We start from the raw sequence: 13,629 nt of genomic DNA, 5'->3' as shown, positions 1-13,629 counted from the left end.
GCTTCCCTTGGAAAATAAACCATCTGCTAAAAAGCCTCCTTTTCCTCACTCGGGGCTGGAACTTGGAGGAAGAGTAGGAGGAGGGGGGGGGGGTTGTGTACGCCAATCATAAGTCGGCACCAGAAGCCTTAAATAGAACCAGATGAAGGGGCTGGAACAGCACTCAGAGGGATGGTCTTCTGTCTCGATGAAACACTAGACCTCGGCGGACGGCGTGCAGCGCAGCCAATGGAAATGTTCCTTTCTCTACCTCGCTGGGTTAACCATGTCAACACCAGCGGTGACTTAGTTTGGGCTTGTTTTCATAACTTGATCACATTCATCTCTACGCCGGCGCCAGGTTCACTCTGAGTATCGTAATGCCCACTTGTGAAGCATACACAGATGGATTTTATTTGCGAGGATACGCGGAAATGTGAGCCGTGACTGCCGGCAATAACGGGGTGCACACCAGCGAGGAAACTAAGGCTTAATCATGAAAAGTCTTGCAAATAGGTGTAGTTGACTGAAATAATGCAGGGCTAACAAGAGTCAACTGCTGCAATCAGTTCACCCTATAAACAAATGTTGCTGCTGACCGCACTTTAATGCGGTAGCCTCCCGACAAGGGCGCCAGTGTGCACTTTAATGTGCTTTAAAAATTTGGCCCCAGACTCATAACATGGTGTGAAATACGACATGATTTGTGGCTGATCGGATTACAAGTAAAGCAGGACCAGTAGCGACGATATTGATACTGCACCAATCTTTTGCATGAATTAAGGTGGCTGTGTCATCAAATGAAACACAAAAAACTGAAATTTCCAGGGGTTTTTGCAGGAAGAGAACAAAACTCTTGAGTGTACTTTATAAAAGAAATATACAATGATAACATGACCAAATGAAAAAAACAGTTTGTATATCATTGTTCAGACATAGGTGTACATGGTAACGGTCTTCAGAAAGCTCCAGTGATTTCTCAGAGAGGATAAAGAATACATGCTTGGGAGTAAAAGTAAATTGAATTGTCGGTCTGCATGTGTTTCTCTATCGTTTGTGTTCAAATAGCCTTCTATGGGCTTTTGCGGTAAATCACTATTTTTGTATAAATGAAGCTCCTCAACTCAATTCAATATAGTTCCTTGGCACAAGATGAAGCCAAAAAAATACTTCAATTGCAGCACCAAAAGCGCAAGTTTTTCAAGTCATTTTTGCGTCAAGAGACATAATACGGCATAAATTCCACCAAAATCTCAAATCCCAACTCATGAATATTCCAGGCTTCACTTTACCAACATTAGTATCGGTGATACGACTGCCGTAATTTTTACAGTTTATTCTCAACATGCATCTTTGCTGATTTCACATCCTTCTCTTAGTCGTGTTTGAGAAGTTGAATATTTCAACCTCGGGAAAAGGGGGGTGGGGAACAAACAAAGCACTTATTTTTCAAGTGGGTGAAAATGTTCCTGGAAAGAGGAAGTGTGTTTTAGCATGAGAATGAAAAATACGAACATATCAATCCAAATGAGGCTTAGCGGTAGAAGACGGTTTTGATTTAACTGCCATTTCACCAAAGAAATCACCTGGCAACAACAGGGCTGAAACACACTAGAGAGCAATACTTCACTCTGGATGGTTTAGTGTTTTTTTTTTTGTTTTCCAGATTAAATTTGACATATAACCTAATTATTTCTGAAGGTCAAGTCAGCACCATCCGTCTTTCAAATCCTAGCGGAGAGTCTGACGTGGGATTCCAAACGTCATGTTGCATTGTGTCGGACGTTTGCCGAAACCACACTGCTGGAGACAGAAACACCACTTCTATTTGAAGTATTGTCTTCCAAGTATAATATGACGGCGGTTACAATTCAGTTGACGCAGGCAAAAGCATCCATTTTCCTAGAAGTACATAAGTGTTTTTACATTCGCTGATGACTTATTACGGCGACTAAATGAGTACGTGAGTGCCGCAATGCATTTCACGGCTCGTAAAACTCAGAATGTATTCATGCATGTGTTGGCTTCCCTGTGTAATTACTTATTTAAAATGTAGTAGGTTCACATATATAGTAGTAGTGTGCATTTATGCACAATAAAACAGCAGTTAGTTGAATATTTTTAGAATCGATCATTGCACCATTCTACTAATATTTATTATATTTTTCTTGACTAATTGAGTAGTCAGATAAAAATGGCTTACGATCATTATCATTATCCATGTGGAGTCTCCAACCCTGCATTTAAAAGGGATGGCAAAGTCTAGCCTGGTGAGTGATGTGAGCGTCAGCAAATCAAACAAATTTATCAATTTATTAATTTATTAATTTATTAATTTAATTTATTTTATTATTTTATTAAGTATTAACTTTTCAAGAAGAGACCAAACTAGCCAATCAGAGACTGTTGAGGCAGTTACGCCCAAGGGAGCACTGGTGCAAGGCTCATGGGGAGAAACGCAAGCTGTCGCTTAGGAAACGATTAGAGTTTCTTGGTTGTTTAACTCCAGTTAGCAAACAAAAGTTTGGAGATTGCAAATCTCTCTACTTCATGTTAAGGGATATAACGGTGGCGTTTCAGGTGCGGACAGAAGCAGCCACCGGCGCCGACGTGACCATTGCCATCTGGTCATCAGGAAGTTGATCACCTCACTTACGTTTTAATTTATTGTACAATGCAAAAAATATCATGTTGAACCGGTAACATTTCGTTTTTAGCAATACTCCATCATGAATATGTTGAGGCAGGTTGGTGGGAATGAAGTCAGGCTACATATAAATCTTTCTAGCAAATAGTAAGTGGAATACTTTTTAGGTGAGTCATGATTCAAGAACAGTTATTTATTGCTTAAGTTTAAACTGAGCAGAATGCTACAGTGGCTTGCAAAATATGAAATACACACACAGAATAAAACCTCTGCCTCTTGTTTTGATCAACACTACTGCATACTAATGTCAAGATATCGGTACTTAGAGAGCAAAGTATTTTTGAGGTGCTACTTGGTATAAAAACATTCAAGCACTGCAGTCACATGAATGAGCAACACAATACGAGACAGAACAATAAAAATACATATTTTCATCATAAATGTTGTTAAAAGACATTCAAAAGAGCAAATAAGAGACCTTGAATTAATATGCACAAACATCAGTCTGTCTGGAAAAAAAAAATAATATATCTCAAAGCGCAGGAAATGAAATTGAGGCGGAACTACTTTGCTTCTAACCGTTCTTGTTTCAAATGCGTCAACCTTGCAGCGCATATTAAATATGCATGCGCTGCGAGGATTCATTTAATATGCCGAGAAAAGAAAAGTATTTACTTCTTGGCTTGCATCAGATGGCTCTATCAACTTCTCGCTGTGTGTATGACTCACTCAGATTTATCCGCATGGTTCCTGCTCCCCACCCTCACACTCCCAGACAACCAAACGCCATCCAAAAACTCCAAAAACCCACCCTGCGCGTGCTCACCTATCATCAGCGCCACGAAAATACCACGGCTGCTAAAAACTGCAATAATTACTCACGGTGCTTCATCAACGGAGTAACTTTTCTTGCGACGAGCCAAATTTGGCATCGCCTTTGTTTGGCCCGTCAACGGCCGACGTGCAGCGAGATTAGCAAAGGTCGCGGAACTGCTGTTCAATGGAGTGCAGATGCACTCATGTCACTGCATCACTATGCAGCCCTCGGCGGGGGAAAGGTCAGACCGAGCTATGACATTTCCAAGAACAATTCTGTCAGTTAAGACAACCTTCACGAGCTTGTTAGTCGATGCTATAAAAAGAATTTTATTGTGCGCAATTAATCTGTAATTTGGTAGTTTAGCCTTTGATTAGGGAGAAAACATTCACTGTTTCTCAATAAAACCAGTTTCTAATGGAAATCTCTATGGAGCTACTTATCGTACTTAGTGGAAATGGAACAATGCATTAACACCACTTTGTCAATAGAGCCTTTTGTAAAAACCAAATATTTTTTTCTGCCTTTTTCCCCAATTGTTGTTGTTCGGTATAAAAGGCACATAACATGCAATGCGAGGATGAAGTCGATCTCCTATTTGGAGGAACAGTAATCGCTGCACTATAGTGATAGGCATAATGATTCTGTGGTAACGGCATGCCGATAGTGTCACAAGTATCAGGTGGGTATCGACTATGCTGATGAAGGGTTAATTAATAAATGAAAATGTCCAGATGTCACCTCCACAATTATTAGCATGCTGTTGTTTATGAATATCAACCTAGCATGGTAAAAGTGAATCCATATTCTAATTTTTGTAAATGTTTTTATTTTTAGAAAATTCTGGGGGTGTGGCAATTCGGTTCAGGTCTGATTTTTTTTCCATGTTTATTAGAAAATATATATTTTTTTAATTTAATTTTATTTTTTTTGGGCAAGGGTTGTTTTTTGGGCAACTCTGTTTTTCATGCAAAATGCATATTGGAGGTTTATCATGTTTTATTTAGATTTTTTTTGTGGGCTGGCTTAGTCCCTATGCTCTGTGTTCCGCGGGGGTCCAATGTATTATTCTCTTAATTGTTTACGTGTGTTGTGATCAAATATCTATTACTTAAAGGGCTTTAACACCGCGACACCGATACTATTTGTTAGCCTTTCGAAGGTGTTTCACATTGTTTTTTAGCATTTGTTCGCTTTCCCAAGGCAATTCTTTGTGGTTGTTTCATATACAAATTGTGTTATTCTCTTTAGTTTGACAGGAAACCTCAACTGGGTTCAACTTCAAAAACCTTATATCTGGTCATTTGTACCTCAGCGCACCACTATACCGTGTTTCAGAGCAAATATAAAAGCATTTTATTCACCATACAGTCAAGATAAACATTTGTATTAAAAAGTTATAGTTATATTCCTATTGAATTAATTCACTTTTAGTTTGCTAATTCCATCATAACTTCCGAGTGATGCCCACCATTGATTCAAAGATTGGAAAACGGCCAGCTCACCTAGCTGAATTACGTATGAGAAATTTAGAGCTTCTTTAAATACTTGTTTTATGTTCAGCATAGTAGGTTGCATTACACTATGATGACCGTCCATCTTTTTTTTAAATGCAACAGAGTGCAATAAATTGAAATGCAAGGCATCATTTATGACTGGAGTTGCACGCACTGAAGTTGAACCTGCTTTCACCCCTGCAATGGGTCCTTCTTGTTCTGTGAATCTCATCATTGTGTATGAAAAAGTAAAGTGGAGGGGGTTGATCTGTTTAAATGCACACTACTCAATGCCTTTTCATTGAGAAAGTGCTTGGCCAAACAGTGCACAGTTGTCCTACCAGATTTGCCCTTAACAATTTCCTGGGCCAATTTCGAGTCGTGTCTTTCTGCAAACACAAAACACCTCTTGACCCACCCAACATTTCAGTTAACCTTTTTGCCCTAGCCCGAAACACAGCACAAACACACACACACGTGTACACATGTAAACACTGACATAGAGGGGCAACCACACACACACACACACACACACACACACACACACCCCTGCACGCACACACGTGCACACACACGTCCCAAAGACCCCAGGAGGCCTGCAGCTCAAATAAAGACAGCAAGGCTGCACACATAAACACGCTCCCTTAGGTTCAGGCGCAACACTCAAATGGTTTCCACTTGCCACGTAAACCTCCTCTCCATCTGCTTTTCACATGCACTACACCCCCGAGCGCTGTGTCGCTTTTCCTTCTCGTGCTCGTTTCGTGCAGTCTTCTGACTTCTCGCTTTCATATTTCACACAAAATGTGTCAAATACTCCAAAGATAGCAGAAGCCAGCTGATACTGGATATAGTTCACAAAAGATCTCACCTTTTCATCATCTTGTAGCTTTTCAAACTGGACTATAAATAGATTATAGATAGATTTTTATTCAAAGGTATCAGATGACTTTTAATTTTTAAAAAAAGGAAATGAAAAATGCATGTACACAGTCAAAGGTTGACACGATGTTCCCCATTTGAAATAACCAGATGAGACATCTCTATAGAATCGATTACTCTGTCAATTATCGCATATGATGATGATTATTTACTCTAAGCGCAGTTGACGTAAAAATGTCAAATATTCAAATGTTACTGCAGCTTACTGAACAGTCGTGACCGTCTTTTTCGTGTTATACGGATGCCTGTGTTATACTGCACCCTGGTGGCCAAGTTGTGCACACCAGAAAGTGCATGTATAAAATCATGATATAGAAACTGTTTGACTTTATATATTCAGTTTCATTTTGTTACTAAATAGCAATTTCCAGACCGTCCTTTAAAAAGATTTATAAATACGAATCTGGGATTGGATTCCTGGAATTTAAGTACTGTACTGCGATATTTTTCTTCTTAAAACATGTTACAAAAAATGTACTATATACTTTTAATATTAAACATATATATATATATATATTATAAAATGACAAGAACTGAAGTTAATTAAAAAAATCTATTTGCAAAATATTTTTTTTGTCATGAACATGATGAAAAGGGTATTATAATCGAACAAGGCCTCAGAATTCAGAAGCCTCAATTTTTAATTCTTCGTTGCCTGCTGTGATGATTGTTGAGGAAACAACAGAATTGCACCAGACAAGTACCGGACTACCATTTTAAATGACTTATTCTCTCTAATCTCAGAGAGATCGATCGTGTTTAACCGCAAATGTTTCGAGGTCTTACGCTTGCCAGGTAAACACACACATCTCTGTCCGCAACCTCCCAACCGCTCGCATTCTCAGCAAAGTCTAGCGGGAGACTGGCACTGTGTAATTATGGAAACCGTAAAAGATGCAAGCTCCAGCACAAAATTTCACCGCAGTCTGGTAGAGGAGCGAGGTCAGCCATTTCATCGGCTCTAACCGCTAATGTCCAGCCGAGGTTTACAGATCAGTAAACGCATAAACACATGGTGGTCTTAGAAGCGGCAAAGCTCGTTAAATGCTAATTAGGACTATATGATGAACTTACCAGGGCCACCTCACGGCTTAGAGTGAATGTAGGTTACTTGACACACACGCACACACACAGTGCAGAAATGTTTCCATTTTGCAATTGCACTGGAATTCCGTGTTGCATAAAGCATAATGCCATGGAACATATGATAAATTTAGGCTAGAAGAGTTTTGTTTTTTCTTTTGGTGGCAAATCTGGTCAAGCGGAGCAAATGTGCATGATTGCAACATTTAGCAAAGTGTCTATAGGTATTGCCAGAGTACACACACACACGCACACGCAAAAGTGACAACTAACAATCACAAATACACTCGCGCAGCTGCTAGCCAAAGCCTTTTGCATACTTTCATTGCTGCCTCCTACGCCCGTATCCCTATGGTCAGCTGAGTCACTCACACGTTCTTCTTCCCTTGCACTCTCCTCTCACACACCCACACCAATGCGCACGAACACACACACATCACTCCAACCGCCAGCCTTGGCAGAGAAAATATAGAGGCACAAACAGGTGGTCCGTCCCGTGCTCAACCCATCGCTTTCTTAGAACGGGTCAGTTGGTTGGAAAAAATAGTTTTAATATATGAAATCATTTAAACAAGTCATATTGTGAATCCGCAATTATTCACAGTTCACTATCCACAAATTTACCCTGTTGCATTTTTATTTCTGTGGAACTTATCCTCAGCGATTGGCTGTAAATATCTCCCATTCATGTTTTTTGTGCTCTTACTGGAATTCCACAAGATGGTGCAAAACATCTGGCTGATACTTGTGTTTTATGATGTTTATATTTAAGTGCATAGTACAATTAGAAGTGCCATTCTGTGGAAAAATACAACTTTGGAAGTTTTGTTTTAGCGCAGTTGTGCTGTGACCCATAAATAAATTGCAAAACAATAGTTAGTTTTCGCTTAAAAAAAAAAAAAAAGTAAGTATTAATTGGTGTCAAGGAAGTATGTTGGAGTGATACATCTTCACTGATAAACTAAGATCTTTGTACGTAGGGGTGGAGACAAGTTCAGTCTGGGCTGTTAGCACAATTGAAGGAGAGTCTTGGCTGCATGTATTTTGCTGTGTACATGTTTGAGCTTTTAAAGAGCTGTGCACACTGTGTTTATGTCTGTTACTGTTCTCTGGGAAGCAAATGAACGGCTGAAAAATGCAAACAATGAACCGCACACTCTGGGAAATTGATTTAGTGTTTTAGGAACATAGTTTGTGGTACAGCTCCAGTGTATACTATTGACATCTGCAGATATAAAGTTTTTTCATCAATTATGTCATCATGTTTGTTGTATATCCAGAAATGGGCTCAGTCTGTGGCCCCCCAAAATACCACAAAGATGATAAAATAACATTTATAAGAGCCATAAACTGTGAAATCAAAGAAGATCTAATACAATGGTTGAATTTCTAATAACAGATCCTTACCCGATTTGCGTCTGCCAGAGCCCCCGCAGTCCCTGGGAAACAAGCAACACAAGAGAGGCATGGTCATTTTAGGGCTGGAGCTTTCAAAGCGAGACCAAGCATTGATACAGCTTGATTAATCCGGTCTATGAATACGTCTCATATCTATTTGTGGGCCAGTCCCAATGAGGTTGGCACAAGCTCAGCGGACCAAACCCTCATTGGGAATGCATGTAGAAGTTGTCGCGATATCAAAGGACGGGGGGGGGGGGGGGGGGACCACAGAGTGGGTGGAGGGTCTCAACAGTCAACAAGGTGTCATTAGATTCATTCTACGAAAGGCGAAGAAGTTTGGAGGCTCAACAGTTCAACACAATATATTTCACGACGCTTTAAAAAGAATCATTCTATTTGAAATAAAGTCAAAGGTTGTAATTTTACCATCTTGACAGCCATACCATATATTTGTGTTTAAAGGTAAGTATTGTAATACTGTAAAACACAACGTTAATAATTAAAAAAAAAAAATCACTAAAGGCATGCTAGATGTTAGATCAACAAAACAGTACATTTTATGGTAAGCAATAGACAGAGGAGCTAGCTAACTAATTAGAAGCTAGCACTAGCAGCTAACGTTGGCAGTCTTGTTAGGTTTTTGGGAGTCTATTAAGTAAGGTACATCGCTACCCCAATTTCTTTATCCAATTGTAAAATATCTGGGCTTTATGAATATTGCGGTATCAGTATTTCTAGAATCATAACCAGAACTGTTTCTGTATACTGTCTACAGCACTTCAATCTATATGGTTTAGCTATATTGTTCCACAAAGATTCTAGATTTCACCAATTTAGTTTTTGACTTTTTTTTTTTAATTGCTGCACAGTTAATCCCTACTATATTTCAGATTTTAAGCCATCGTTATTTTTTATTGGCTTTTACACTATATAGTTAAGTCTAAAATTCAATGCGGTAATAATAAGCAGTAATAAAAATTGCAATGGAAGAGATAGAATATATACTTATCAGAATTGTTGTCTGCGCTGTTTGTAGATGTTGTTGCTCCATGTTTGTTAAAGCACCAGTTGTTTGAATGTTTACAATTACCATAACAAATATGCTACGTTGGCCTGTTAACATGATAAGCTAGCATGAGGGTGACAAACTTTCATTAGGTGAAATCATAAGGTTAGGCTGAACATTTTGGTGGTTAAATTAACAATATTTTTATCGCGAGTGGGTCTGGCACGTATCCAACGCAATAAACGGGGCTCCACTGTCTTTATAAGCTACTTATGTTACTCGAAGCCCAAGGAATTGAAGAATTAAAGTACAGCTATATTTTGAACGAGCCCGTGTAAATACGGATCGTAGCGTGACGCGCAACGGGTTAGCACGGTGGCGTGCAGAGACACTGCGAACTGACGCTAATGTGAGCTGACACCTGGCGCACTGCAGAGGCAACGACGCTGTGGCCAGTTATGGATATGAGGGCATTTTTGGAGAGAGTTTCTCCAACATTTGCATGCTTGGAACAACATTCAACTGTTTCATTTACGCTGGTTTTCCAGAAAAGATGATATTTGTTTAACCCTTACATACAGTTCATTTTCCATCCACACCTAGTACGTTGTGGGTCAGTTTTGACCCGGGCCAAAAATAATTGTCTTTAAATCATGAACTACAGATCTTTTCAAAATAGCCTGTCTGACATTAGTCAATGAATGATTAGCCCTTATCACAACGAAAGTGCATTTGCTACATTGCAGGTACTTATTCAAGTGCAGATTGTGAGTGTCTGCGTCGAGGCACCCTCTAACCTCTGTATGACTTCTGCTCCTTATGTTTAATTTTATCGCTAGGGTTACGTTCCAATCCACGCAACCTGCAAAGCAGAAACCAAAATATTTTTCAAATGTATATTTATTTTATAGCTTTGTGCATATGCAGTGATATAAAAATATATGCATGTGAGGTGCAGGAATTATTTCTCTCAACTTGTGGTCGCCATACGCACGTGCTGTAAGATTACGTGAGGTTGAATGTGTGTGTGTGTATGTGTGTCCTTAAAAGGCCAGTCTGGTCTGTCGAATGACATGAAAGTCAGCGAATGAGAATGTCGCGTTAACCGGCGAAACGTTAGCCACTCTCGTGTCCAGTGATGCCGTCGGTTGAGGCCATTGGAAGGTCGTCTAAGAATGGGCTCGTGTTTACGGTATTCTGCTACTATTAGTTCAGTGTAAGAATGACATTTAGGGTATTTTTACAGTTGTCAAATGTCAAAGAAAATTATATTTGAAAGGAACAACATGAAGGAGTTAGCTTTCAATGTAACAACAATGAACAGATTTAAGACTGGGAGGGGGTGCTGGAAATTATCTTGGTTTGATAAGAACAACACTTGCTTGAGTAACATCCAAACACGAACTGGATTCATGTGTTAGTTAAGATAAAGTCACTCTTGGCCGACTCCCACTCTGGTTCTGGACACAGAAACTAATCCCTGAGGAGACATTCCAAATCACAAGCATTACATAATGGCCCAGTCCAGCTTCATTAAAAAGACATTCTTAAATATTAAAAGAAGGTCGCAGCAAATTGTTGAATTGTCTTGTGACATGCAAATGTTTCCATTGGCTCGTCGGTAAGATGAGAAGTGAAAATGACGCATGAGAGGTGAAAACATGAAATGATGGACGTAAAGTAGATGACCCGTGAAGCGAGCAAGTGATCTCTAGCACGGAGCAGGGAGGACATTCTTCCCAAGAGGAGAACAAAGAATGCAAACTCTGGCACGCCGCGCGTTGTTGCAATCAACACTTGGATCTCGTCAGCGTGCCAAATCATTAGCCGCCTGGAGATTACACATATAAAAAGTTTTATCACAAAGCGCTGTTGATTAATCTCAGGTTGAGGTTGTTTGGAGTATCAGTCAATCAACTGTTGTTGCAACTTGTACTGTAAATCAACAAGTTTGTCGAGCTATCATCTTTATGGAGGGAGGATTCTAATAGGATTATATTGCGCAAGGTTTATCCCGTTTTTTTTTTTTTTTTGCTGGCGTGTGATTTTACAACAGAGAGCCATTAGAATCTCTAAGACAACTTTAGGTTTTTTTTGCTTTGTTTTTTTTTTTTTTTATCAGGGACATTTAAACGACAGGTTGGCCAAGGAATAATGATTGTCCGTGACATATACATATATATACATATACATGTACTTGTGTTCACGTTTGCAGTGGCAGCTAAGAACACATTACACAGAAAGAAACTTTCAAGATTTTGGCTACCACATAAGTGGCTGAGTATGTACATTGCTCCGTACCCACATTCATTATTAAATCATCCATCCGGCACTTGTATTAGGAAAACTAATCTAGCCCGTGCGTCATGTTCGGTGGGCTTACTCAAAATGGAATGCGTGGAATATCACTGCTGTACGCCATGTATACATTACACAGGCACCCAGGTTGACCTGGGATTAACCTCAACGGGTGGAACAGGCAGCTCTGGCCTTGATCGCTCGACATCGCAGAGCAGGAAGTCATCATAAAAGGGCACGTTGATTGTTTAAAAGACCCAGACAAATGCACAAACAAAGCGGCCCTGCGAACTGGCGGGGGGAAATAATGTCTGTTTGACCAAACAGCAACAACTAATAATGTCCCAAGTGGGGAAAACTCAGTGCCAAGGGAAAGACGAGTCTATAAAAGGGATACTTGAGGGCACTCCGATCAAAAATTGTACAAGAAATGTCGAGAAAGGTTGGTGGTGGGGTTTGCGTAGTATTTTGTGGTGAAGTCAATAGCACATCTCAGGTGCTTTGAGGTCACTGGGAATCTTCAGTCGAACCCGTCGCATTGCAACCACACCGTTCTTCGCAGGGGACAAAGAACAAACAATGGACCATGCGGCCAGTTATAATGACCATTAATTATCTGCGGATTTTCACTATTTATGGGGAATCTATTGCACAAGTTTTGCTGTATTACACTGCTCCCAGTTGGTCAAGGTTGCACACCAAAATTAGCAGCACAAAGTGCACTGCAGGAGGAAGTGGGACGAAAACAGTTGAATTATTTTTAATTATGCCATTTATACTATTTTAAACTGTTTGATTATTGTTGTAGTCTGTTTTTAAGCATTAAGCTAAACGAGCTAATCTAAAGCAAAGCTAATGACATGTTTTAATGTGTTTTATAAATTTAAAATACCAACCGATAATAGTATCCTTTATAAAAACATACAGTATGGACATGATTGAATGAAATGTAAAGAGTCGAACAGTTTTTGACCCATTTTTTTCCCTTTAATATATGGGCGAGTGTGCTGCTCCTTCTGATGTGTGTGACTTGGCCACTTGGGAACAACATAACACAGGCATACGGATATATATGGAGACGTACGGTTACTCCTTAGTGAGCCGCCGTATACATGCTGCAGTTTCCATCCCAAACTCAAATAGACACACAAATTTGCCAATACCTTGCCTCTAGCGGCAAATCATCCGGGATGGGGTAAAATCCCATGACCCAGTATAAAACATTAAGGAATAGATGGATGGCTAACATCATCTTCCCGCATAAATACAGGAAATACAATCAGCCTTAATTAGGATGACTGCAGGTTATCGGAACAAAACCAACCCAGCACGTTTTGCTTGACTTAAATCTATGCAAAAAAAAAAAGTCATTCAGATGAACTGCTCATATTTAAAATAGTGGGCGGTGGTGTTCTCATATTTGCATGCTGAGTACATGGAATTCACGCTGAGGTCTCATAAGCTCAGATGGAGAGGTCCAGATGTAAAGTACAGGCAGGCAGCTCTCACACATACAAGCTGAAAGTCATTGAAAACTCCAACTGTGATGAGCGGCTTATTAGCGCCACTGAGTAGGCAAACGGCGTTTGAAATGGAGATACAGTATGCATGCGTTTAGTGGAATTACGCATACTTCCATCAGTGCTGGAGCGCGTCCCGGAGTTTCTGGATTTATGTGCGCATGGTTCCTAAAATTATTCGGAAATCTTAAACGCAGAGGGGAAAGAATCATCTCCATGGGGACTGATGGAGTGTTATTTACTAGCAGTCATTAAATGCGGCGCAAAGCAGTCAGACGACAGGTTGGCCAAGGAATAATGATTGTCCGTGACAAGCATAAAATAGTGTGAAGACGCTATTATCAGCTCAAAGTGCAAATCACGTGACAGCAAATTTTAAGACGGCATAAATAACACTGCCATTTTGAGGAAATGTATTTTACAGTATATGGCTGATGGGA

General features: G+C 39.8%; 1 protein-coding gene across 2 annotated transcripts in view; it reads right to left on the bottom strand.

The window, feature by feature from the left end:
* The window catches only part of LOC148330126 (SH3 and PX domain-containing protein 2A-like), a 50,839-nt gene that overhangs the window by 22,831 nt on the left and 14,379 nt on the right, over nt 1–13,629 (bottom strand). For both annotated transcript variants that reach the window (XM_088305445.1, XM_088305446.1), the window contains exon 6: nt 8,372–8,403. In XM_088305445.1, coding sequence (XP_088161571.1) covers nt 8,372–8,403 — 32 coding nt within the window. The remainder of the gene's footprint in view (nt 1–8,371; nt 8,404–13,629) is intronic.

Source organism: Idiotropiscis lumnitzeri, chromosome 9 (assembly GCF_059441095.1).
Source record: "Idiotropiscis lumnitzeri isolate Australia: NSW breed Sydney's pygmy pipehorse chromosome 9, RoL_Ilum_1.0, whole genome shotgun sequence".
NCBI classification, from domain to species: Eukaryota; Metazoa; Chordata; class Actinopteri; order Syngnathiformes; family Syngnathidae; genus Idiotropiscis; species Idiotropiscis lumnitzeri.
This window is presented reverse-complemented; position numbering and strand designations above follow the sequence as displayed.